The sequence below is a fragment of the Archocentrus centrarchus genome, chromosome 11 (assembly GCF_007364275.1).
Source record: "Archocentrus centrarchus isolate MPI-CPG fArcCen1 chromosome 11, fArcCen1, whole genome shotgun sequence".
NCBI classification, from domain to species: domain Eukaryota; kingdom Metazoa; phylum Chordata; class Actinopteri; order Cichliformes; family Cichlidae; genus Archocentrus; species Archocentrus centrarchus.
In genome coordinates, this window is record NC_044356.1 from 33,795,209 (window position 1) to 33,821,234 (window position 26,026).

General features: G+C 41.9%; 2 protein-coding genes across 3 annotated transcripts; one reads left to right on the top strand and one right to left on the bottom strand.

Annotated features, from left to right (window-relative positions):
- Positions 1 to 953: 953 nt before the first annotated feature.
- Positions 954 to 8,936, bottom strand: LOC115788767 (gastrula zinc finger protein XlCGF57.1-like). Of its 2 annotated transcripts, XR_004020621.1 has the most exons (4): positions 8,603 to 8,936; positions 6,574 to 6,645; positions 2,814 to 4,339; positions 954 to 2,736 (listed from the first exon to the last, which is right to left on the bottom strand). XR_004020621.1 is itself a non-coding variant. In XM_030741939.1 (3 exons), the coding sequence occupies exons 1-3, from the start codon at positions 8,886 to 8,888 to the stop codon at positions 2,877 to 2,879; spliced, it is 1,821 nt and encodes a 606-aa protein (XP_030597799.1). In that variant the 5' UTR covers positions 8,889 to 8,936; the 3' UTR covers positions 954 to 2,876. The 2 variants fall into 2 exon arrangements, 1 of the variants encoding a protein (XP_030597799.1); XM_030741939.1 differs by having other exon boundaries at positions 954 to 4,339.
- A 5,150-nt stretch (positions 8,937 to 14,086) lies between these two features.
- dnai2b (dynein, axonemal, intermediate chain 2b) lies at positions 14,087 to 25,052 on the top strand. The gene is made up of 12 exons (XM_030741943.1): positions 14,087 to 14,391; positions 16,729 to 16,890; positions 17,199 to 17,320; positions 18,496 to 18,638; positions 18,717 to 18,830; positions 18,913 to 19,052; positions 19,127 to 19,249; positions 23,099 to 23,322; positions 23,569 to 23,704; positions 23,793 to 23,939; positions 24,029 to 24,214; positions 24,317 to 25,052. Exons 1-12 carry the CDS (start codon positions 14,209 to 14,211, stop codon positions 24,377 to 24,379), a joined length of 1,743 nt encoding a protein of 580 aa, XP_030597803.1. The 5' UTR covers positions 14,087 to 14,208; the 3' UTR covers positions 24,380 to 25,052.
- Positions 25,053 to 26,026: the final 974 nt, after the last annotated feature.

Sequence of the window (26,026 nt, forward strand, 5' to 3'; positions counted from 1 at the left end):
TTGGTTGCTATTTGTAATCTCCAGCCATCTATTTTCTTCAATTTCAGGGTCACAGGAGGTGGAGCCTATCTCAATTGTTGAGGACTAGGGGCGGGGTACACCCCAGACAGGTCACTGATAGAGAGACAACCACTCACACTCATTCACACCTACAACCTCAGAATCACCAGTTAACCTCACACATGCCTTTGGATTGTGGGGGAAGCTGGAGTACCTGCAGAAAACCCATGCAGGTGCAGGGAGAACCCAGCTGGCTGATGGATTTGAACTCAGGCCCTTTTTGCTGTGATGCAACAGTGCTAAGCACTGCACCACTGTGTCAGCCATTATTCATAAACTGGATTTGTTTTTTTTATTTAACACAATTACTTTTGATCTAAAAAAACATGCAGCGATTGAACTTTAATAAAACAGGTCTTCATACCAAGAGAGTTCCTTAAACTTTATAATTCAAAAGGAAATAAATAAAAGAGGTGAAGGTAGCAGACAACACTCAGACTCAAGTTGTTTCTGACTGTAAAGGACAGCGGCCAGACTGGCTCCACTGTGGGAACTCTAAGGCTGCAGAAGGGGCCGAACAGGAGTCAACAGCCAAGTGTGGCAGAAGTGAGAGACCCTGAATGAGACTGCAGATCTTTTTGATCTTGCTTTCAGTCATCTCGGCTAACCTGTAGGTTTGAACTGTAGGGTGAAAACATACTGCTGAGGAAAGAGGAGAGCCTGATCATTCTGATTGTTGGGTTTTCACTGTATTATTGTAGTGTCATTGCCTTGCAATCTAAAGCACCTTAAGGTGACTGTCTGTTGTGATTTGGTGCTATACAAATAAAACTGAATTGAATTGAATTCATGACAAGAAAGGCTCTATAATTTAAATTAATAAATAAGAGTAATACAGAAATTAAGATTTAAACTGAAAATATTTGATGCTTTATTAAAATCGTAAACTGTTACAAATCTCGTGACAAAAAAGGCGTCTACAGTCAGAAAACACAACATGGGAAGAGTACAGCTACGCAGCATCAGATGGTAGTCTGTAGGACTATGCAGTAGTCTTTAGGATGACTGAACATCAAGAAGAGGAAGTGAGTGAGGGCAGAGGCAAATACTAAATGGTTGAAGTTGAAGAAGGAAGAATGTTGCTCAGAGTTCTGGGAGGAGGTGAGACAGACTCTGGGTGGTAAGGAGATGACTGGGAAAGAACAGCTGAAGGGATGAAGGAAACTCCCAAGAAGGTGTTTGGTGTATCCTCTGAACAGAGGAAAGAGGACGTGGAGACTTGGTGGTGAAATGAGGAAGTACGGGAAAATATTCAAAGGAAGAGGTTAGCAAGATGAAGAAAGTAGACAGGAAGGAATACTGGGAGGTTAGGAATACAGCAAAAGAGAGAGCAAAGGAAAAGGCTTATAGTCAGATGCATGTGAGACTGGAGAAAAGGACTTGTATCGATTGGCAAGTCAGAGATCAAGTTGGAAAGAATGTGGAGCTGATTAGAGTGACTAAGAATGAAGATGGAAATGTGCTAACAAGTGAAGAGTGTGCTGAAAAGATGGAAGAAGTAGTCTGCGGAGTTAATGATGAAAATGAGAGAAGAAGGAGGACAGATGGAGGGAAGTTAGTCAATCAGGAAGTGCAGATGATTAGTAAGGAGGAAATGAGTGCTATGAAGAGGATGAAGAATAGAAAGGCAGTTGGTTAAGATGACATACCTGTGGAGGTATGACGATGCCTAGAAGTTTGAACAGATTGTTTAACACAATCTTGGAGAGTGAGAGGATGCCTGAGGAAGTGTACTGGGACTGATTTTCAAGAACAAAGGTGATGTGCAGAGCTGTAGTAACTACGGAGGGATAAAGCTGATAAGCCATACCATGAAGATATGGAAAAGAGTTACTGAAGCTAGGCTGAGAAGAGGGGTGATGATCAGTGAGCAGCAGTATGATGTTTGCTTTGAGTGTTGATGGAGAAGTATAGAGAAGGTCAGAAGGAGCTTCACTGTGCCTTTGTGAATCTAGAGAAAGAATATGATGGGGTGCTAAATGTGGTAGAGAGCCAGGAGAGGTGGAGGTATGCTCTGGAGAGCGGAGGAATGAAAGTCAGTAGAAGCAAGATAGAATACATGTGTGTGAATGAGAGGGAGACAGGCATTAACAGTGAAGCTGCAAGGAGCAGAGGTAGTGAACGTAGACCCGTTTAAATACTTGGGGTCAACCATCCAAAGCAATGGACAGTGAACCAGAGAGGTGAAGAAGAGAATGCAGGTAGGGTGTAGTGGGTGAAGACGAGTGTCGGGGTGACGTGACAGAAGGTAAGCAGCAAGAGTGAAAGGGAAAGTTTGCAAGATGGTAGTGAGACCTGGTTGTATGTATCGTTTGCAGATGGTGGCAAACTGACCCAAAGACAGGAGGCAAAGCTGAAGATCTACATTGGAAGGGACATGGATGGATTATAAATGAGTACATCAGAGGGACAGCTCAGGTTGAGCAGTTTGGAGACAAAGTTAGAGATACAAGTATGAGATGGTTTGGACATAAGCAGAGAAGGGATGGTGAATATACTGGACAAAGGATGTTGAAAATGGAGCTGCCAGGCTGGAGGAAACGAGGAAGACCTCAGAAAAGGTTCATGGATGTAGTGAAAGACGACAATGCAGAGGGTTGGTGTGACAGGAGGATGCTGGGTGCTAGGGTGAGGTGGAGGCAGATGATCTGCTGTGACAACACCTAAAGGTAGCAGCTGAAAGAAGAAGTAGACTATCAGAGACATAACCAACTTTTAAAAGATTTGATTCTCTCTCAGACATTTCCTGTCACCTTTCAGCTCTCTGTGTTGTGAACACATTTCCCTTGGAGCAATCATGAAGAGGTCATGTGGTTCTACAGTTGGATAAATCCTGAGTAGAAGCTGTCCGTCCTCTGTGGCTCCAGTCTCGTGTCCTCCTGCCCAGCTAAGTGGACTTTGAGGTGCCCATTGAGTGAGCGTTTGGCCTGGAAGCTCTTCCCACAGACCCTGCAGGTGTATGGTTTCTCCCCAGTGTGGATTAGCATGTGTCTCTTCAGGTCCACATCTTGCATGAAGCCCTTTCCACACACCTGACACAAGAAACGGCGCTCCTTGTTGTGAAAGCGGACATGTGTGTCCAGGGTCTGTTTTTGGGTAAAGCCCTTCCCACACAGACTGCAGGAGAATGCGCGTTCACCTGTGTGGATCTTCAGGTGTGTCTTCAGGTTGCCGCTCTGGTTGAAGGCCTTCCCGCAAAAGCTGCAACTGTAGGGTTTCTCCCCCGTGTGAATCCTCAGGTGCATCTGCAATGCTGACTGGCCTGGGAAGCACTTCCCGCAGATGCTGCAGGTGCCTCCAGCCTCGCGGTGGGAGCGCAAGTGAGTGGCGAGGCTATCGGCGGACTCGTAATGGTGTCCGCAGAGGCCGCAGCAGGAATTCGGGTCCTGCAGGTGAGTCTCCACATGTTTCACTAAGAGGGTCTTCCTGTCGAAGGTGTCCCCACACACTTTGCAGCGAAAGGATGGTACCGAGCTGCGGTTCCGTTTTGTTTTGAGGCCAGTGTCCTTCTGATGAGTCACCATGTGTCGGCGCAGGCTGTTCAACTTACTGAACTCCTCACCACATACGCTGCAGGTGTGCACCGCCACACTTCTGTGCTCCTCCATGTGGCGCTCCAATGAACTCATGTGACAGAAGGCACGGGTGCACTCTTTACATTTGAAAAGTTTCTCTGCAGCATGAACACGCAAGTGTGATGTCAGGTTGCCCTTCTGACTGAATTTCTTGCCACAGAAATTGCAGCTGTATGGTTTCTCTCCCGTGTGCAACCGCACATGCATTTCCTGCGCCAGGATGGAGTGGAAGGTTTTCCCACAGAAGGAGCATGTTTTGCTGTTGTTCTGATGCATCTGGAGGTGAGCCTTCAGGCCATCGGCAGAGTCCAGGTGCTCACCGCAATAACCGCAGTGGCAGTCTGGGTTGCTGGCACAGGTATGCAGGACGTGTTTGAGCAGGAAGCCTTTCCCCTGAAGACTGCGCCCGCACACATGGCAGCTGAAGCTCTGAGCCAGACTTGAGCGCCTCCGGTTGCTCCTGACACTGAGGGGTGGTCGGCCACGCTTCTTCCTTCTCAGAGGCCTGAGTGTCCGACTATGTTCAATCCAGTCACTGTCTGGGTCTCCGTCACTGCTTGCAGAGAGGGGTGGGTGGTATGACGGTGAGGGGGAAGGAGGTGATGATGGACAGGAAGCGTCACTGCTGTCATGTTGTTCGGGGCTGGACGGATTCTGATCTGCGGGGTCATTTGGGTCGTACAGTGTCACTGACTGCAGAAGATCTGAGAAGAAAAACATCACCTGATCAGCAAAGGGAGCCAATCGAACAGGTGTACTCAGGTGTGTCTCAGAACACCTGAGAACATGTGACACCTGAGTAGTTACAGCTCTGTGGTTACGTTTTTATTTGAAATGCTTAGTTTGTGTTTGTTGGCTCCTTTTAGATTTTAGCTCTAATAAGCAAAGGATTCAGAACAGGCACAAATGCACACATTACAATCAACATACAGCGCACTCTCGGTGTAGTGACTCCACCTCCTGCATGCTGGGCTGAGATAAATCGAACCTGTTGTGCACAGAGGTGTATTCAGAAATAAACTGCCTGTAAAGATGCTCCATAATGGAAATGTGACAAAATGGAATGAATCTTACACCCTCCCAGGACTGTAACTGTTTAAATGGTTAAAACGAGTAGCAGCTCATTACAGGCTGGACTGGAATCTAATATAAAAACTTTTTTTGGGATTCAGGGGACAAATCTGAGCACCTTGAGGTGACTATTTGTTATAATTTGAAACTATATGAATAAAATTGTACTAAATTAAAGCTGGTAACTAGGTGGTTAAAGTACTAGTAAATTAGAAGCTCATTTCTTGCTGTTGTTCCAGGTAGGCTGCACGTTTATTTTTATTGCCATCCGTAGCTGTATGATGAGCCAGAGGTGTTCAGGCTCAAAGATAATTAAATTAAAATAGAGTTGAACTTTTTTTTTTCCTCAGCCTGTCAACTGGAATTAAATGTATATGTACACAAATAAATAAATAAAATAAAAACAAACATTAACAAGAAAAGCTTATAGAGACTCTATAGAGCTTATCTTGGAAGAATAAATATGTTTGGCACAACAGTGCATTCAGATCACAATGCTGCCTGCAAACACTGCCAGACATGACAGGCTTTTAAAAAAAAAAGAAAAAAAAAGAAAATAGAAGTTGCTATGTGATGTCATCGCCTAATTTGCATAATTGGTCAGTTTCAACCCACCATAAATATGTTTAGAACTATAAATAAGCTTTATGAAACTCATTAAACAAGTATATAGTTTTACTCAAGGGAATACACACATAACATTTTATGTATTTAGTTATTAATAACTAATATTATTACTGATAACAGGACTGAAGATGAGCGTCCCAGAAAGGTCCAGGATGAGACGCTTTATATTTTAAACACATCAAGTTATAACCTTTTTTCTCCACAGAACGTGTTTAATAGGAAATATTGCATTAAACTCTCACATGCTCAGTGGAGAACAGACTGAAAGAAGGGACATATTTAGAGAATCTATTTTAATCAAATGATTGCAGAAATTCAGCATAATTAATATAAATAAAAGACTTTTAGGATCTTATTATTTGAATAAGGTTTAAGAGAATCAAACCTGTATCAGTTCCCTTTTTTGAAATGTTATAAATTGCAACCATGAAGCCTCAAGAGTGCTTTGAACATTTTGATACAAGTGTAAAATTTAAAAAGGTCATTCATGTAGATAAGAAAAGAAGCTATTTAAAAAAAATATATATATACATAGTAAAAGCATTACAATGTATTTCTAATATGGTTAACCCAAAATCTCCTGAATCCTTTTAGAAAAGTAAATGAGTTAATAAATAAATAAATAGGCAGCGAACTTAACCCCCCCCAATGTTGGACCCAAAGTTACGCCCTTGCTATATTGGTTGTGAAGGGCAATTTCTCAGCTTTCAGAAACCGTCTGAATTTTTCCGATAGGACAAATGGTCGCGTAATTATGGTAATTCAAAGTGCATTTGATTAGACATTTCAGTGGTGATATGATCAGCGTTAATCAGCTGTTCACGGCAAGTAAGGGCAGGTAACATGTGCACTGGTGCTGATTAACATTAACAAAGGGACCTAGTGCCACCTTCAGCTCAATCTCCCAGAATCACAAGCTTCACCTGAGCATGTGCAATCAACTGTAGCAATGATAAAGTTTCTTTGAGTCCTTTATTTTGAAAAATGAACACACGATCAGGCTGTGTTCTTTGTAGGGAAGTCTGTGAAATGTCTGACTATTTTGCGTGACCCTGATGGTAAAGCATCATTAATTTCTGACTCAACCTGCTCTGACCTCTGAGCTGCTTGGAGCCTCAAACTGTAAGAGAAAAATCTCTGAAACATCTTTAATACCTGCAGAGCAGTGAACAGTTTAATGAGTGTTATTTAAGATTAATGTTGTCATAGTGATGATCCTGAAATACTCTGTGGCACATACCTGCACACTGCTCATCAGTTGCTTTAGTCTCAGCTGTCCTCTGATTGGTGATCGGGATGATCGAAGCACTTCCTGTGTGTAAATGAGATGAAGATCGGAGTTAAACCAGTGGAGAAACAAGAGACCTGTTGGCCTATAGAGCCTCGCTGTCAAATGTTTTACTTTACAATATGTGATATATTGGAACTGGAACTAATTTGGCAGTAGGTCACCAGCTGATACTTCTTTGTAAATTTTTTTAAATTCCCAAAATTTGCAAAAAAAAAAAAAGTAAAAAAATAGACTATCTGTCTGGAACATTCTGTAGACCTTTGCCAATTTGTCTGAAAGTTGGTATGAATATTCACTAGGCAAACAAAATAAGGGAGCAGTAGTGATTGATGTTGAACATCAATGAATAGTTTCCCTGAAAATTTTGAAAATTCAAAAAATTGTAAAAAGTAAAAAATTTTTTAAATCTATCTAGAACATTCTGTAGACCTTTGCTTAATGAGTACTTCTACCATCATTCAGAGGAGTTGGCCCAGGAATATAGGAAGAGCAGCTATTGAAGTGAAATATCAATCTAATAGTTCTTGATAATTTTGAAAATTCATTAAAAAAATATATCAAAAAAGTCAAAATTGAAAATTCATCACCACTACTTTGTAGAGACTTGCCCACAGAGTATTTGTGCCAAGTTTCAGAAGATTTCAAGCATACATGACTGAGGCACAGCAAATTTAGCAAAAAAGCTGAACCAGAGGAACTGGAGATGATGCAGGGATGATAACAGACAGGCCCTCGAGGCTTCATCAGCTGTGTGATCGTTACTCATCTTCTCTGAGAGAGAAGAATCTAAGAGAACACGGATACGCTCTTTACGTTTTTGGTTTTTGCCTGTCGACAAATATTTGGAAATGAGTTTTTCTGAAAACTTTAAAAAATATAATTCTGTTCATCATTTTTATGGACAGAATTTCTAGGCGTAGCCAAGTGGCAGAGGGCTTCCACCTTGGTGACCACAGAATTTCATCTCTGCATTTTGCAGATGGTGCGGTCTTATTGGCTTCATTAGTTGGTGGCCTCCAGCTTGCACTTAAGAGATTCGCAGCCCAGTGTGAAGCAGCAGGTATGAGAATTAGCACCTCTAAATCTGAGGCCATGGTCCTCAGCTGGAAAAAGGTGGAGTGCCCACTCTGGTTCAGGGATGAGCTGAAGGAGTTTAAGCATTTCAGGGTCTTGTTCACGAGTGAAGGGAGAGAGGCGCGGGAGACTGACAGACAGATTAGGGCTGCGGTTGCAATGATGTGGATGCTGCACCGGTCCATTATTGTGAAGAGAGAGCTGAGCGTGAAAGCAAAGCTGCGGATTTACCGGTCAATCTACATCTTTAACTAATGCTGTCAGATACAGACCAACAGGCTCATGTGTGAAACTATTTCCTTCAGCAGAAAATCTGAATCACACCAAGAGAATCAGATGATTTTAAACAGCATCAGTTACCATGGTGAGACAGCTTCATGAGCGATGAGTGCCATTTTGGTTTTTCTGTTTCTAAATATGCTGATGCAGAGGTGCTTCATGTTGTTTGAGGTTTTTTCTTTTTTGTGCTTCAGCTGTTTGTTTTTTAAAAGTGGACTCTGTTGCTGCTCTGCCCAGATTTATGTCTCTTCTTATGTTTGTGTGTTTATAGCGTTTGTGTGCTTAGCGGTACACATGCTGGCAAAGTAAATCAAAACTCTAATGACAATAAAAAGAATATTTTCATGAAGGTCTAATAGACTGAAATGTTATTTAATAAATATTTCTGCAGTGGGACACAAGAGTGTGGTGACCAACGTGACTGACAAGCAGCAAAGCTTCTGATTTTAAAGCTAGAAATATGTGAATTCATTTAATAATTCTGCCTGATAAATCAGAGATCTGCTGTGTTTCTGCGGAGCCACTAACTGACTGATCAGCGATAACAACCAGCTGATTAATCGAAGCTTATGTTTATATTCTGTCTGGCTGTTGTTGTGAAGCTGCTCTGTTACCCTGCACTGACCTGCTGCGTGTAGCCGGACTTCGGGCTTCAGCACGGCATCGAGCAGCCTCCTCTGCCGGCAGATCTCCCGCTCTGAGCGCTCCACTCTGTCTTCGTACTCCGCCACGGTTTTCTCCAACAGAGCGACGATCTCCTCTGCAGCCGCCGTCAGCCGCTCGGTCAGCAGCGCTCTCAGCGCCGGTAGCTCGGCCGCTTCTTCTCCTTTTTCCAGCTGCAGCAGGAAGTCTTCAGCGGCGGCGCTGATCCGCTCGTGGACCGACACCCGCAGCAGCTTCACGGTGCACATTCTGCGGCTTTTCCGCAGCGGGATGCTCCGGGACAAAGAGAGGCAGCGGGGAGGTAAACACGCTCCGAGTTCCGCGTCGAGGAGAGCGGAGCGAAGCGGAGAGTGCGAAGAGCGCCCCTGCTGGAGCGGAAGGAGCAGCGCCGCGCTGGAGAGCTGTGAGCATGCGCCAAAATCTGGACCCGTCTTTGTGATTTTTTTTCCTTGTTCTGAGGGATGTTTTCAGACACAAATGCTGGTATTTCACAAGCAAACTGTGTATCAATCAACAGTTGAAGCCGGAAGTGATAAAGAAGTTCTGAAGTTTGTTTCTTTGTGTTTAAATGAATCTGAGCTGTGACACAGGTCATCATTTACTTATTTATAACCCCTTAGGGTGGGAGACACCAGCTGACGTCCTGCTTTCCTCTTCTGATCCAGCTCAGATCCAGCAGCTGCCTCATTGGCTTTGAGGAGTGAATCTGTTCTCATGCTTCCAGCTTCAGAGGAGTTTCTCACTGAGCTGCTGTTTGTCGCCCCCTACACCACAGAAGAAGAAAAAAGTCTAACATTACTCAGGAGGGTCTCTGATAACAGAGGCTCTTTGTGTTCACCGGTGCGTCTTTTCCACATCTTAATGTGAGACAGAAGGAAAAAGCCCCAACATCAGCACATTTCCGAAAAGAGTTTCTGAGCTGCTGCTGTTTAAATGCAAAATAATCTTTAGTTACTATAAAACTCTCAGCGTGGGTGAGAGCCATGCAGAAGTTCACCTGACATAGGTCCAGCTCACAGTTTCTTGCTGTGCTGCTTTATGGAGCACTTATTGGACGAAGTCAGATTGTTAATAAAGATTGTCAGTAATAACATTTCTTGTTATTTTTGGTTAATGTAAATGCAGTTAAGCTATTTGTTAAGTGTTGGGTTGGGGAAGTCAAAGTCTTGAGTTCAACTCCCAGCCTTGGTGAAAATTTACCTCAAATGTCTGTTTTTAAAATTTTGCTATAAATGTGCAGAGACACATACCCAGTGCCACTCCAGCGTGTGTGTGTGAGTGTGTGTGTGTGTGTGTGTGTGTGTGTTTGGGGTAGAGGGGTAATAGTTAAATTGGGGCTTCAGACTCAGCTTGTTTCTGCTGTTTCACTCCTGCATTTATTTCACTTTTTCATTTTGATGCATTTTAGCTTCACTTCATCACTTCACCCACCCTACTTTAACAGTTAACTACTTCAGTATACTTTGAGCTAGAGAAAAAAATCAATTTAAATAGGTTCCAAGACCTTGAACTATTCAGGTTCAAGGTCTGCTGATATCTTTTATGGTTTTCAGATATTCTTCAGGTTGATGCTTTTGAGCTCCAAGTTTTGCTGTATCTCTATTTTTTAAACAGCAGTTTGAGCAAATCAAGTTCAATTTAGGTATTAGGACAATTTCAACTGTTTTGTGTTTTTTTTTTTTTTGACTTTTTCAACTTGTTAAGGTATTTCTGCAAATCAACTTTCAGCTATTTCAGTTCCAATCTTTCAGCGTTCAGCATTCATGTTACATTTTCTGCAGGAAATGCTTTTTCTAGTTTTCTTTACTCTTCTTTTCTTTCACTGCATCCTGCAGTAACTGTTTTGGCCTTTGATAAATCAGCTGTTTCCTCCCATGTGGTCAAATTCCAGCTTCGTCTCTGTGAGAAGGGGAAGGTGGGGAAGGAACCTGAGTTAATGCATGAGGTTATGAGATACTGGCTAGATATTGTCAAACTCACCTCAATGTACACCTTGGGTTCTAAGTCTCCAGGAGAATGACTGGACTCTATACCACCCTGGTGTTGCCCATGGTGAGAGGCGGTGGGCAGGGGTGGGTATACTTATGTCCACGTAGTTTGGTTGGATAAGGCGGTGGGAAAGGATGCTGGACAGGCCTGGTGTACCCAGATGTACAGTACTGGTTAAAAACTTTTGACTGGTACTGTATAGTGAGGGTGTGCTTAGAATGCCTGGCAGAGGCCCGACTTTATGAAATCTTCTATTTCCACCTCTGAATCGCCTGTAAATTATATTCACATTATTCACTTATTGTGTCTTTAGGGATTCACTAGCTTAGCGCAGCTATTAGTTTAGCTCTCTGCCAACTCACTAACAGCATTGCTTCCCTCCCTTCCTGCCTTCCCTTCTTCCTTTCTCTAACAATGTAAAACAGCTAACTGATCATCAGTAGTAGTTATCACATTTTGCAGACAGAACCTTATAATTCCAAACAAAATAGGAGTTTTTAGAATTAGAAGGTTCTATCTACATTATACTTGTTCAAAAAAAACAGCCATTTGCACATTTAATAGGATTTTGATATTACTGATTTAGAATACATATAGGGTGTGTTTCATAATCATGTGTGAACAAGACTTATTCCATGTGTAATTTTTGCTATACAGAGTGCAAAAACTTTAAAGCTCAATATCTCAAAACTGGTCAGAACGTAGATAGAACCTTATAATTCTAAGGGGACAAAATGTTACCAGTGCACAGATAAATGTTACCAGTGCACAGATAATTGTTACCAGTGCACAGATAAATGTTACCAATTCACAGATAATTGTTACCAGTGTACAGATAAATGTTACCAATTCACAGATAATTGTTACCAGTGTACAGATAAATGTTACCAATTCACAGATAATTGTTACTAGTGTACAGATAAATGTTACCAATTCACAGATAATTGTTACCAGTGCACAGATAAATGTTACCAATTCACAGATAATTGTTACCAGTGTACAGATAAATGTTACCAATTCACAGATAATTGTTACTAGTGTACAGATAAATGTTACCAATTCACAGATAAATGTTACCAGTGCACAGATACATTTTACCAGTGCACAGATAATTGTTACCAGTGCACAGATAAATGTTACCAATTCAGAGATAATTGTTACCAGTGTACAGATAAATGTTACCAATTCACAGATAATTGTTACCAGTGTACAAATAAATGTTACCAATTCACAGATAATTGTTACCAGTGTACAGATAAATGTTACCAATTCACAGATAATTGTTACTAGTGTACAGATAAATGTTACCAATTCACAGATAATTGTTACCAGTGCACAGATAAATGTTACCAATTCACAGATAATTGTTACCAGTGTACAGATAAATGTTACCAATTCACAGATAATTGTTACTAGTGTACAGATAAATGTTACCAATTCACAGATAAATGTTACCAGTGCACAGATACATTTTACCAGTGCACAGATAATTGTTACCAGTGCACAGGTAAATGTTACCAATTCACAGATAATTGTTACCAGTGTACAGATAAATGTTACCAATTCACAGATAATTGTTACCAGTGCACAGATACATTTTACCAGTGCACAGATAATTGTCACCAATGCACAGATAAATGTTACCAATTCACAGATAATTGTTACCAGTGCACAGATACATTTTACCAGTGCACAGATAATTGTCACCAATGCACAGATAATTGTCACCAATTCACAGATAAATGTTACCAGTGCATAGATAATTGTTATCAATGCACAGATAATTGTCACCAATTCACAGATAAATGTTACCAGTGCATAGATAATTGTTATCAATGCACAGATAATTGTTACCAGTGTACAGATAAATGTTACCAATTCACAGATAAATGTTACCAGTGCATAGATAATTGTTATCAATGCACAGATAATTGTCACCAATTCACAGATAAATGTTACCAGTGCATAGATAATTGTTATCAATGCACAGATAAATGTTACCAGTGCACAGATAATTGTTACCAGTGCACAGATAAATGTTACCAATTCACAGATAATTGTTACCAATTCACAGATAATTGTTACCAGTGCACAGATAAATGTTACCAGTGCACAGATAATTGTCACCAATTCACAGATAAATGTTACCAGTGCACAGATAATTGTTACCAGTGCACAGATAATTGTCACCAATGCACAGATAAATGTTACCAGTGCATAGATAATTGTTACCAGTGCACACATAAATGTTACCAATGCACAGATAATTGTTACCAGTGCATAGACAAATGTTACCAGTGCACTAGCATAAAGTTTCATTACAAATGTATGTGAGCTTGGGGGCCCCCTGGTGGTGGTAGCCGCATATGTCGCCTATGCCTCAGTCCGGTGTTACACCAAATTCTGCGACCCATCATATTCTGCGACCACAGGGGGCGATAGCGTACATCCCTCTACATGTACGTGCTGAATACGAGCGAGAAGGACACTATTTACGTAAACTGTGTAAGCACCAAAACAGGAGATTGTAAACCTTACGGAATATTATTTCGTTCGCATTGACGAAGGAAATGCGTTTTTTTTATTTGACATTGAACACAGCTGGACGGACCGTTGCATTGAATGCTTTTATTCTATCGTTTGAAATACATAAACCCACTACTACCCATCCTTCAATAAATTGGTAAACGATAAATAAATGTTTCCAAGCACTTTTTTGGGAAGGGGTTCAAACGATTTTTAAGATTTTCTGCCACCCAGCTCAACTCTCATTCAGCACGTACATGCAGAGGGATGTACGCTATCGCCCCCTGTGGTCGCAGAATATGATGGGTCGCAGAATTTGGTGTAACACCGGCTCTGTTAATGGCAACGATCCCGACAGACTGTTTTATCTTATTCAAGAGTCCTGCTGCTGTCTCCCACCTCCCAAACACTCAGAGCCGTTCAGAGGAAGCGGGGGAGCGCATGTCGTGCCTTCAAAATAAAAGCACACGAGTTAAAGATTTCAAAATCAAGTATTTTTCTCCTCTGCTGTGTAATTTTTGGTTGGGACAAATGGGCCTGTCTCCAATATTGGGGGGGACACGCCCCCCCCCCCCCCCCCCCCCCCCCCGGTTCAGATGCTCCCCATTCAGTTATGTCTCTCTTCCTGTTTCCTGTGCCTTTAGTTCCCTCCAGTTGGTGAAGAAATGTGAGAAAAAAACTGTCAATAACTAACTAAAGTTTTTGATACAGCATGGTTGTGACCAATCACCTAGATTTCTGTTTTTCTGCATTCAAAAATCTGTGTAGTCACTCTTTTGAATTTAGAGATAAACGTTTGTGTTGTTTTCTTCTGTGTCAGTAGTTTAATTGTTGAATGTGTTTTTATTTCTCAGTTTGAAAAAACGTACCCGAGCATAGTTGAATAAAGTTTACGCGTGTCACTGTTGCTAGGATACGGCCTTGTTAACAGCGTTGCTAGGATACAGCAAACTGACCCGAGATCAGAGAGTTTGTTGGTTTGTTTGGTGGTCGGGATTCGCTTTCCGGTGAGTTCCTGATATTTTCTCGGTGTTTTCGCGCCCCGGCGGCAGCATGGAAATCGTCCACATTTACTCGAAGCTTCGCAGCGAGTTCGGCCGACAGTGTCAGTTCTCGGACCGGCCCGCTGAGCTGCTGCTGGACATCCCCCCCGACCCGAGCCTTACCCTCAATTTCATCCACAAGAGCCCCCGGGACCAGGCCGTGCAGGCGTGCCGGGAGATGTCAGAGCACCAGGTGAGCCTCACCTGAGTCCTGTCCTCACCTGGCCTGCAGCCACACACCTGGAAACAGGCTTTAGCTCATATTTACCTGCTGGTTTCAGTTTCTGTTTGATTTCCAAACTCCAAGATTTAGAGTTTAATCATAGAAACTAGAAGCGCACTCAGCAGTGCGCATAGCCCAAATTTTCTATTTTATTGATCCTGATACCTGTGGGGCTATACTGTTGTAGCAAAACTATGTGTGCTTAATGCATATTTAGTGTAGAGGCAGACTGGTTGATGTAAGAATGGTCAAAGTACTCGCTTTATCACCCTAAAAGAATTATGAAACATGAATAAACAGAAAAATTGTGTACGAATCCTTCTGTCCACTCACAGTAAATAAAGAAGGGTGCTTCAGATGAATTTATTCGCTTATGTAAAATTATTAATAATGCACTCAGATAATATGTGGTGGATTTGCCAAATTTTTTAACCAAGAAAAAAAAAAGTAAAATATGATTTCATGTTTTTTTTTTTTATTAAAAAAATGAGATCCACATGAACAGATAATGGCATATACAGTCTGGATATATTTTGTTTCAGTACATTAATAGCATCCTCTAAAAAAAATACATGAAATAAAGAAAAACAAACATTCACTGAGGTATGAATTTTAAAATTTCTTTAACGATGAGAGAAGGGGATTTTTAAATCTTTGAAAACATTTGGTGATCTTTGACCTTTGACCTTGAAAATGAATTAATGTGCCATTAGAACCCTAAGGAATATTTCCACAAAGTTTCATAAATTCTGGTTCAAAATAAATGAATGGGGTGAAAACATACCCCCCATTCATAAACATGAAACAAGGAATTACATAGAAAAAAAATCCACTATAACATTACTGAGAATCTTTTCTTTTTTCTCTACTAAAGGATCTTTTTTTGATGATCAGTTAATCAAATGCATTTGATTAGCAGCATCTGGCTGCTACTTAACTATCTTAATGCCTCTGAAAGCAGTAAGGTGGACTCAGTTTTTCAGACACTGCTTCTGCATTTTGGCTTAGTTTTTAAAATTTTTAAATAATGACATGGTGTAATATGTCAGGTATTTCAACTTAATGACTCTGGTGTGCTCTTTAGAGTATGTCATTTACTCATTCCATGGCTCCTCCAACCTGCATGTCGAAGTATCCTTGGGCAAGATGCTGAATCTCAAGTTGCTCCCAATGCATTCATCGAAGTGTGTGACTGTTAGGTTAAAAGCACTTAGGCATAGAAAAAAGTACCTACGTGAATGAGGCTTGTAGTAAGAAAGCACTGTGAGTGCAAAGGTTGAGTAGAAAAGTGTTGTAGAAGTACCAGTCCATTTACTTTACTGTGTCTGTGCAGCAAGGAGAGCTGAAGTGGTGAAACAGCAGCTATATCATTCACCATCTCACACAGGGTTGTCAAACATATAAGAGCAATTAGCTGAACTCAGCTCTGCTCAGGGTTAACTTCATCTCTTTTCTTACGAATCTGGCCCTCCACAACAGTCCCAGTTTCTCATTTGACCCCCTGGGAAAATTAATTGCTCACCAGTCTAACCGTGAACCTGAGGAGCAGTGCTGATGGTTTTCTCTGATTTTCTACAGCAGCAGTTCTTTGTAGAGTGGAAAAATTTCGTTTTTTTTTTTCTGAAGCATTTTCAGTCTTTTCATGATGTGCAGAAATGAGTTATTAAATGTGAACATTGTCAGATAATTCTTCTTTATGCAGAAAAACAGGAATAATCTGGATTTGTTTTGTTTGTTATGCATTATTAGCGAACAGTTTAGTGGTCCAGCCCCTCATGGGCACAAATCAAGCTGCATGTGGCCCATGAACTAAAATAAGCGTGACACCCCTGCACTAACTGAGATGCTTGCTCAGAGATTAGCTGCACGTTGAGTTGTGGTTGCCAGGTTGAGTTGACAGATATGTTGAAATTAGGTTCACTTTGTGTAGACGGCATCCGGCAACTTGGGGTAACATCAGACAAACACAAAGAATCTAAAGATGTTTTTCCAGATATTTTTTAAGTTTGAGGGCCAAGCAGAGTCCTGGGAGGAAAACGGTGAGTGGTGTCAGGGCAGCTGGTTTCAGGGAAGTGGATCTTCATTCTGCACGAAAACTGAATTCCTTTCTGTCTGTAAACAATTGTGCAGGGTAAATGCATGTGCAGTCAAAGGATACAAACTCTTCTTTCTGTCTGAATTATTAAACATTGAAACCTTCAGACTCAATACATGTTCTGATGGTTTCACTGTCTCCATTTCTCCCTAATGAGGAAACAGTGTGAAACAGGGTGCAGTATCTGCTCAGGTGCTGCTGATTGTTTTCAGGTGAACTCGGAGCGCTTCGAGACTGGCAGCTGTGGGATAAACCATGTGGAGGGGGGATGGCCTAAAGACATCAACCCAACTGAGATGGAACAAACCATCCGCTTCAGGAAGAAGGTGGAAAAGGACGAGAGCTACATCAATAGTGTCCTGCAGCTGGGCAGCGTAAGATTCACATCGATCCACTCTGGTCCACATTTACTAAACTTATTTGGTGTCAGGTCAGCTATTCTGTTTTTCTTAACCATGGTTAAAAAATGGCTGGATGTTTCCTGCACAGAGGGAGAATACATAATAGCAAACAAACCCTGACACTTGGGCTTGGTCTAGAATTTCACAACCGGTGCATTCCTGATTAATTTAACATGTATGTACATTAGAGATAAACCAGTTAACTGATCAGTGGGTGTGCCTCCGGCTCTGATCATGCTCCTCATTGTGTGATGTCTTTGTGATGGCATAACGTGGTCCAGGTCATGGAACACTGCATCAGACAGAACAATGTCATGGACATCTACCAGGAGTATTTTGAGGACGAGGAGGAGGTGGAGGAAATTCAGGAGCCACCATCGGCCAGGACCATAAGCATCTTCAGGTACAGCTGAAATGAGGGGTAAATTTTCACTCCAGCAACTGATGATGTATCTGTGAAGGTGTGCTAACATTCCCCTAAATATCTTATAAAAGAGACAGCTGGCCCACTATCATCATCAAAAAGAAAAGAAAGCAACAAAACCTAGAAGTTAGTCGTGAAACAAACAAGTCAGAAAGGTTAAACTAAATGCTCTCCTCTCCACTGAGCAACTGGTTCAGAGCCTATTTATCAGAGACAGATTTTGTGCCAGTTTTAGAGCTGTTGAATCTTGTATAGCACGCCTTACATGTGGAGTGCCTCAAGGCTCTATACTTGGCCCTCTTCTATTCTCTCTGTACCTACTTCCGATGGGATTGATTCTCAGAAGACATGATATTGCATTCTACTTTTATGCTGATGACCGTCAAATGTATTTGCCACCGAAGCAGGAAAATGCATATTCTGCACACCATCTCTTACAGTGCATTGTCAATATCGAGGCATAGCTGTCCATAAACTTTTTGCACCTAAACAATAAAAGTACTGAGATCATGTTGTTTGAGCCTCCAAAATGAATTCTGAGCTGGGTCCTTTGAATCAACATCTGATGCAGACAGCAACAAACCTGGGTGTAAAATTGGACAATGATCTTAAACTTGATGCACAGATTAAATCAGTAGTCAAGTTCAGCTTTTATCAATTGAGACAACTGGCCAAAGTGAAGCCATTTCTTTCTCAGCATCACTTTGAGATTTTAATCCATGCTTTTATCATGACTCATTTAGACTACTTTAGTGCACTTTATGTTGGGCTGAACCAGACACTGCTTACCCGGCTACAGATGGTACAAAATGCTACTGCTCAAGTTTTAGTTGGTGTCAAAAAATATGAGCACATTACACCGATTTTAGCATGGCTTCACTGGCTCCCGGTTTGTTCTAGGATTGATTCTTTGCAAAAACTTAATGTATTTGTCAATAAAAGGCTTTGAAACTTATGAAATGGTTGTCATTATACTTCAGTATACCATAGAAACATTTGACAAAAAAAGCAGCAAACTTTATGAAAACCAATACTTGTGTCATTCTCAACACTTGTGGCCACAACTGTACTTGTCTAGTTGTCCAGCCCTATCCAACCCCTAGGGAATCAGCTTCCTGATTGATTACTATGATTGGTAATTCCTGTGTCTGTAGAGATCCTAATGAGGTCAAACGCACCGTCACCAGCCTGTCCTGGCATCCTGATGGTGGCAGGAAGCTGGCAGTTGCTTATTCCTGCCTCGAGTTCCAGAAATCCTCAAAAGATCTGAGCCTGGACTCCTACATCTGGGACGTTGGTGGGTCACAGAGGCCACAAGTTCTGTTAAAACCACGTCGGGCCCCAGTCTGTTTACTAAACAATGTTTTCTGTTCAGAAAACCCGAACAGGCCAGAGATGATGCTGAAGCCAGCGTCTCCACTCGTCTGTCTGGACTACAATCCCAAAGACTCCCACACTCTGGCGGGTGGAAGCTACAATGGGCAGATTGGTGGGTTCTGGTCCACACTGACGCACAGAGAGGTGAGCTTCTGTCTGTCACCATTATTTACCTGCAGATGTGTTTGGTTTAGCGTTCTGGGACACCCGGCGAGGGAGTCAGCCAGTGGAATTTTCTTCTGTTGAGCACAGCCACAGAGATCCAGTCTACAAGATCATCTGGCTGCAGTCCAAGACAGGAACCGATGCCTTCTCTGCCTCCACCGATGGACAGGTAAACTGATGTGGATGGTTTTGAAATCCATCAGTGAAATGAGCCTTTAAAATACCTCTCTGTCTGTCTGTTAGGTTTTGTGGTGGGATGTCCGTAAGCTAAGTGAGCCCACAGAGCGTCTAGTCCTGGACCCAAACCGGGAGGGGAACCTGGACCGAGCTTTAGGAGCCATCTCTCTGGAGTTTGAGGCCACCATGGTGAGAGATGTTTTTAGGATTTCCAGAAGCTGGATCTGTCCAGAACTAAAGTGGGCTGTTCTAACGCAAAGTTCTTTCAATCATTTCCCAAAACGTACATGTAGGGACATAGTTTGAAACTGGGGTCAAACAGTATATTTATGTTTTTTTTCCTTAGGTTTAGGAAATGTAGGACTAGATTATTCTTTGATTATTCCTTTGTTAATGTGGCTTAGACTTCATCATTCCTGCTGAACATTCCTGATGGTGATGCCACCCTGCGCGTGTCTTATTTCAGATGCTAAGTGGGGCTGGGACTAGTTAGTACTTGGATGGGAGTCCTCTGGGAATACCAGGTGCTGTAAGCTTATACTTAAAAGTAAAATAGGAAGCAGAGCCTTCAGCTTCCAGGCTCCTCTTGTGTGGAACCGGCTCCCAGTTTGGATTTAGGAAACAAACACCCTCTCTATTTTTAAGATTAGGCTTAAAACCTTCCTTTATGATCAAGTTTATAGTTAGGGCTGGATCAGGTGACCCTGAACCCTCCCTTAGTTATGCTGCAATAGACCTAGGCTGCTGGGGTGGGGGTGGGTAGTAACAATGATGCGCTGAGTGTTCTTTTTTTTCATCCACCTCATTTCACTGTTTATACACCATACGCATAACAAGTTGAGATAAGGAGTATCTGAAACTGATTGATTGTCATCTATGTGGGAACCACAATTCTGGCTGAGTTGTTGGGTATCGAATACTTATTTCACTCAATGACATTCAAATCAATTCATAACTTTTATGTAATGTGTTTTTTTCTGGACTTTTATTCTGTCTCTCGCCATTAAAATAAAACTAACATAAATATTGGAGATTGTTTCTTTGTGAGAAAACTTACAATTTCAGCAGGGGATCAAATAATTATTTCTTTTGTTGTATGTAGGGTGATCCTGGGTACATCAAGGTCACTCCATTTCCTGTACCACTACAGGGTCTTTGGGGAAAAAAGTGTTTGTGGTGTGTGTTTAAAAGAGTTATACAACTCTGCCCAAAAACACTATGTAAGTAATTTCACTTTGGTTGTTATCCAGGATATCGTTAGCAGCCACAGCCCAGTCCTCCATGATTTTGCCAATTGGTGTCATGAGTCCTATCTTCAGTTACACATATCAAAGACAATATTAGAAAATGTACTCACTCATATACAGGAGGTAACATCCATTAAGGGTCAGACAGTGGAATATGCTCAGTCTTATAAATATCTTTGGACAGTTATTGATTCAGAGCTGAACTCTGAAGCAAACTGTGAAGCTGTGTTTAAAAAATAAGCCACCACCAAGGTCAGGTTTGAGGAAACTCTCTTTTTTATATTGATAAAACTGTGATCATTTTATTTTATCTGGGGAGACTATAGCTCAGAAAGCAGAGAAGGTCCAAAAGTTGGTGGTTCAATCCCTTGGCTGCTCCAGTCTGCATGCCTAAGTGTCCTTGGTCAAGATACTGAACCCCAAGATGCTCTGCAATGTGTTTACTGGAGTGTGAATGTGTGTGAATGATAGAGAGAAAGCACTTAGGCATAGAAAAACGTGCTTGTGTGAATGGGTGAATGAGGCATGTTGTATACAGTGCTTTGAGTGCTCAAGTAGAGTAGAAAAGTCCTATACAATAACCAGTCCATTTACCATTTTATCATGCTGCTTTTGTTGAGTCTGTTTTATCCTATTCCTTAGTGTCATGGTTTGGATATTTACCTGTAAAGAACAGATACTCGCTCAGTCACATTGTTAATTGGTCTAACAGCTGATTTGTGAGCCACAGTTGAAGCCAGCATGTAAACTACAATATCTCAGATACAAGTAGCAGAAATAAGCTTTCTGTGAAAGGTGGCTGGCCTCTCCCTTAGAGATAGGGTGAAAAGTGCACTCATTCTAGAGGGGCTCAGAGTAGAGCCCCTACTCCTCTGCATCAAAAGGAGAATCAGAATCAGAATCTTTATTGTCATTGTACACAGAAGTTGCACAACGAAATTTAAAATGCATTCCTTTCTAGGTGCCTCAGACAATAAATAATAAAATAATAAAAATATGAGTGATAAAAATGATTACTAAAATACAGTGCACAATAGTAAATTAACAGACGAATCTAGCCCCAATACACACACCAACGCACGCACACAGTCAGCACTACCACCCCACATCACTGTCCAAACCACACAGAGTTCAGTTCAATGATAGCCCTGGCATAAAAGCTGTTCCTCAGTCTGTTTGTTCTGGCCTTCATTGTCCTGAAACGTCTGCCTGATGGCAGTAGCTGAAACAAGGAGTGTCCAGGGTGTGAGGGGTCCTGGAGGATGTTCTGTGCCCTCCTCAGAACATCCTCCAAAAGGAGCCAGTTGAGGTGACTAGGATGCCTCCTGAGTGCCTCGTGGGTCAGGTGTTCTGGGCATGTTCTACCGGGTGGAGGCCCCAGGACACTCTGGAAAGATTATATCTCTTGGCTGGCCTGAGCATGCCATAGTGTTCCCCAAGATAAGCTGGCTGGGTAGAGGGAGGTCTGCGTTTTTCTCCTTAGGCTGCTGCCCCCATGACCCGGCCCCGGATAAGCATAAAATATTGGATGGATGGATGGATGGATGGATGGATGGATGGATGGATGGATGGAAAAGAGTTCTTAGTCTGTGACCCGTCGTTCTGACAGCAGTGACACTGGACTGATGCTTCATGCTTGCATAGCAGCACTATGCTGATGTAACTTTATTAGGTGAGATCCCCTGGCTTTTATCCAAAAGTAGAACAAAGAACTTAACATCCAGCCTTCTTATGGTTAAAGTAACACAGAGTGCTATAACAAAGTATATCTGTATGTGATTTCGTTAATAGTTAGTCATGTATAATTCTAATTAAATATGATTAGAAGCAAGTATAAATATGATCAGTATAATGAATAAGAAAGTATAAAGTTAGGATTATGAGCTGTGCTGATCTGAAAGAGGAAGCACAGTAGATCACTAGGCAGGTTGTGTGTTACAGGACAGCACTGAATGTGCCACAGAAAGGGTGAGTGTGTGTGTGTGCATGTGCATGTGAGTGTGCATAGGTGTATGTGGAAAGATGTGTGGCTCAGAAGCAACAAAAGGAGTATAAAAGGGAGCTGTTTGGGAAGGTTTAGCATTCTTCCTCTAGTTTCCCAGAGTGAGAGCAACATCTGAAGAAGGATTTTGGAGTTCACAGATTTCAGAGAGAAGCACCAGAGGATTAACAAACTTGAGGCTTCATGTCCTGTGACCATTTATAGTAAAATTAATTTAAATAATGCTTCATAATAACTGTCCAAGCATGGCTTAATGTGTTGCCTGTGAAATTGAGAGAGTTGCTTCTGAAAGGAGTTCGATAAATCCCACAGCATGGCATGTTCCTGAAAAGTCTTTGTTGTTTCACACTGTTTTTTCCTGTATTGAGCTTCTCAGGATGATGGGCTCCACCAATCGAACTACTGTATTTTTCTGACTATAAGTCGCTCCGGAGTATAAGTCGCACCAGCCAGAAAATGCATAATAAAGAAGAAAAAAACATATATAAGTCGCACTGGACTATAAGTCTCATCTTGCATTCTATTTGATAGAATGCAAGACTGCCTTAATGTGTTAATAATTTCACATATAAGTCATGCTGGAGTATAGGTTGCACCCCCGGCCAAACTATGAAAAACGTGCGACTTATAGTCCGGAAAATACGGTACTCAGTTTTTTAAGGCTAAGGTCAGCTGGAGGATTTTGGGTTCAGTCTGGAAACCTGGAACTGTGAAAGCCAACCCGACTTGTTTATAAAATCCGGCGTAGTTTTGTAGATGTTTAAGTTTCTATTCTTGATGTTTCTCCAGCCGACTAAGTTCATGGTGGGGACAGAGCAGGGCCTGGTCGTCTCTTGTAACAGAAAGGCAAAGACTCCAGCTGAGAAAATCGTCTGTATGTATGACGGCCACCACGGACCCATCTATGCCCTGCAGAGGAACCCCTTTTTCCCCAAAAACTTCCTTACTGTCGGGGACTGGACGGCTCGTATCTGGTCTGAGGACATCAAGGAATCGTCCATCATGTGGACCAAGTATGAATCAGTGACGGCAGACATCTGATTGAAATTAAAAACAGACTTATATGCAAACTGTAGTTATGCCTGAAGACTCTCACTTTGTTCTTATTCCATTTTATCGTCTTTAATTTATATTCATCTCATCTTTGTTTTATCCTGTCCTCTCTTGGATCTTTTTCATGACCTCTCAGGTCTTTGTTCCAGACCATCATCCTGCTCAAGTAACCTATTTATTTTTCTCTCTGTCTCTTTGTGTTTCAGGTATCAGATGTCATACTTGACAGATGCCTGCTGGAGCCCAGTCAGACCCTCTGTCTTCTTCACTGTGAAGATGGATGGCATGCTGGATGTCTGGGACATCCTGTTCAAACAGAGTGACCCCACGCTGAGTCTGAAGGTGCTCTGACCTCTCCTGTAGACTGATGATGATGATGATGTTGCTTTGTCTTGTTGTTGCTGATGTCACTGAGTGTTTTGGTCCCCAGGTATGTGACAAAGCTCTGTACAGCCTCCGTGTTCAGGATAACGGGCGCCTGGTGGCATGTGGCTCTCAGCTGGGTGAGGCCACACTGCTGGAGATCTGCACCAGACTGTCGACACTCCAGAAGAACGAGAAGAGTCTGCTGGCTGCTGTAAGAAGACACAAAGAAGACAAGCTGTAATGACCCATCAGCAGCACAAATGGGGTAATGACCAGCTGTGTTTCTGAACACCTCTGCAGATGTTTGAGCGGGAGACAAAGCGGGAGAAGATCTTGGAGGCCCGGCAGAGGGAGATCCGCCTGAAGGAGAGGAGTCGCTCAGAGCAAAGCAAAGAGGAAGAGGCAGGCCATGAGGAGAGAGAGGAGGACCCTGAACAGCTGATTGCCAGAGCTGAGCGCAACTTCTTCAGCCTGGTGGAGATGGAGGTGAAGAAGAGGGATAAGAAGGATGAGGCAATGAAGGTGAGGAGGAGGAAGAGGAGGTTTTCATGTGGTTTCTGACAGCTGTTTGGTCTGTTTGTTTTCCAGGAAAAAGATGTCTGTGAGGAGGAAGATGTGAAAGACAAAGCACAAAGTGGAGCGCCGCAATGACAATAAGAACACGTTATCTTCCTCACTTTCTCTTTTTAGAATAAGAAGCTGTTTCCTGATTAATTCTGTCACATGTCCATATTGATGTTGGATTTGGCCTGGATTTGTATTTATTTCCACGAGTCTCATCCTAACGAGTCTGTTATAAGATGTGAATGAAGTCTCAGGTTTTGGTAAATTAACTCAGTGAGTGAACGAAGATGGAGCTCAGAGATAATGATGATGAGGTGATTGTTGGAGCTCATCAGAAGGAGAACAGTTCACATGTGGTTATGAAAAGTGAAAGAGTTCGGAGAGTTCTAATTCCTCCTCTTTGGGTAGTGGAGGATCATCTCAGGTTTGTTTACAGGATTTCAGGGTGGACAGGCTGTCATCCTCTGCACAGCTTTCTGCAGGTTAGAATCATATTCAGCCTTTTTATACCTGAGTTCACTTTGTTTCTCATTAGAATTTTTGCTTTGAGTTTCCATGTCAGTTCCAGTTAATCTACATGTGCTCAGCAACTTTGATTTTGTTCTGGTTCTGATGGTGAGAATATAAACCGACTCCTGGATGTGCAGTTTCAGTGTTATTAAGTAACAATGACTAAATATCCAAGGATTGGTATGAGTTCAGTATTTATATCAGTATTCTTATTTTTTATTCAGTAATTCCCAGATAAACCCTTCATATGAGAATCTCTGTAAGCTGAAGAATGATATTAAAACTTGCAGAACTCTTATGAATAAAAATGTTATTTTAAGGGATTTGTGCCCAATTTTTGTTTAGTTTACATTTTTATTTTATGTAACTAGAACATGTTATTTTATTCAAAGTTGTTCATTAGACATCTGTGCAGAAGAACAAAATGTCTGGCTAAATGGACTGGTAATGATATAGCCCTTTCACTTATACAATACACCTTATTCACCCATTCATACAAACACTTCATTCCACACCTAAGTGCTTTCTATCCAACATTCACATGCTGATGAACACATTGAAGAACAACTTTGGCTTCAGTATTTTGCCCAAGAATACTTTGTCACACAGACTGAAGCAGCCAGGTATTGAACTAGCAGATGATCTGCTCTACCCCCTAAGCCACAGCCACCCCATACCAGAAGATTGGAAGCAGGATTTTGACTTATCCAGCTAACGTCAGGGTCAGCTCTGGTCTTTTCATCCAAAAGATGGTTCACTTCTTACCAGGGTACACCGCCATGCTGACTTGCTGCAGCTAAAGACTAGGTCAGACAGGAGTCTCTGTGGACTATGATGTTTACAGACAATATTGTGACCTGCAGTGAGAATAGGGAGCAGGTGGAAGAGAGCCTGGAGAGGTGGAGGTTTGTTCTGGAGAGAAGAGGAGTGAAAGTCAGTAGCAGGAAACTGAATACATAAGCATGAATGAGAGGGAGACGAGTGGAAAGGTGAAGCTGCAAGGAGCAGAGGTAGTGAAGGCAGATGAGTTTAAATACATGGGGCCACCTTTCCAAAGCAACTGACTGAGTTTTGAGATCCTTGGTTTGCCTGGTGTTTACATAGTTTCTTGTATATTTTCAGTTTAAGTATATTTCACCGTCTTCTCAGTTTCTAGTGCTTTAGTTCCTCCCTCTGCCTCCCTGTGATGTGTCAAGTCTGCATTTCTGTTTCCTTGTTTACTTG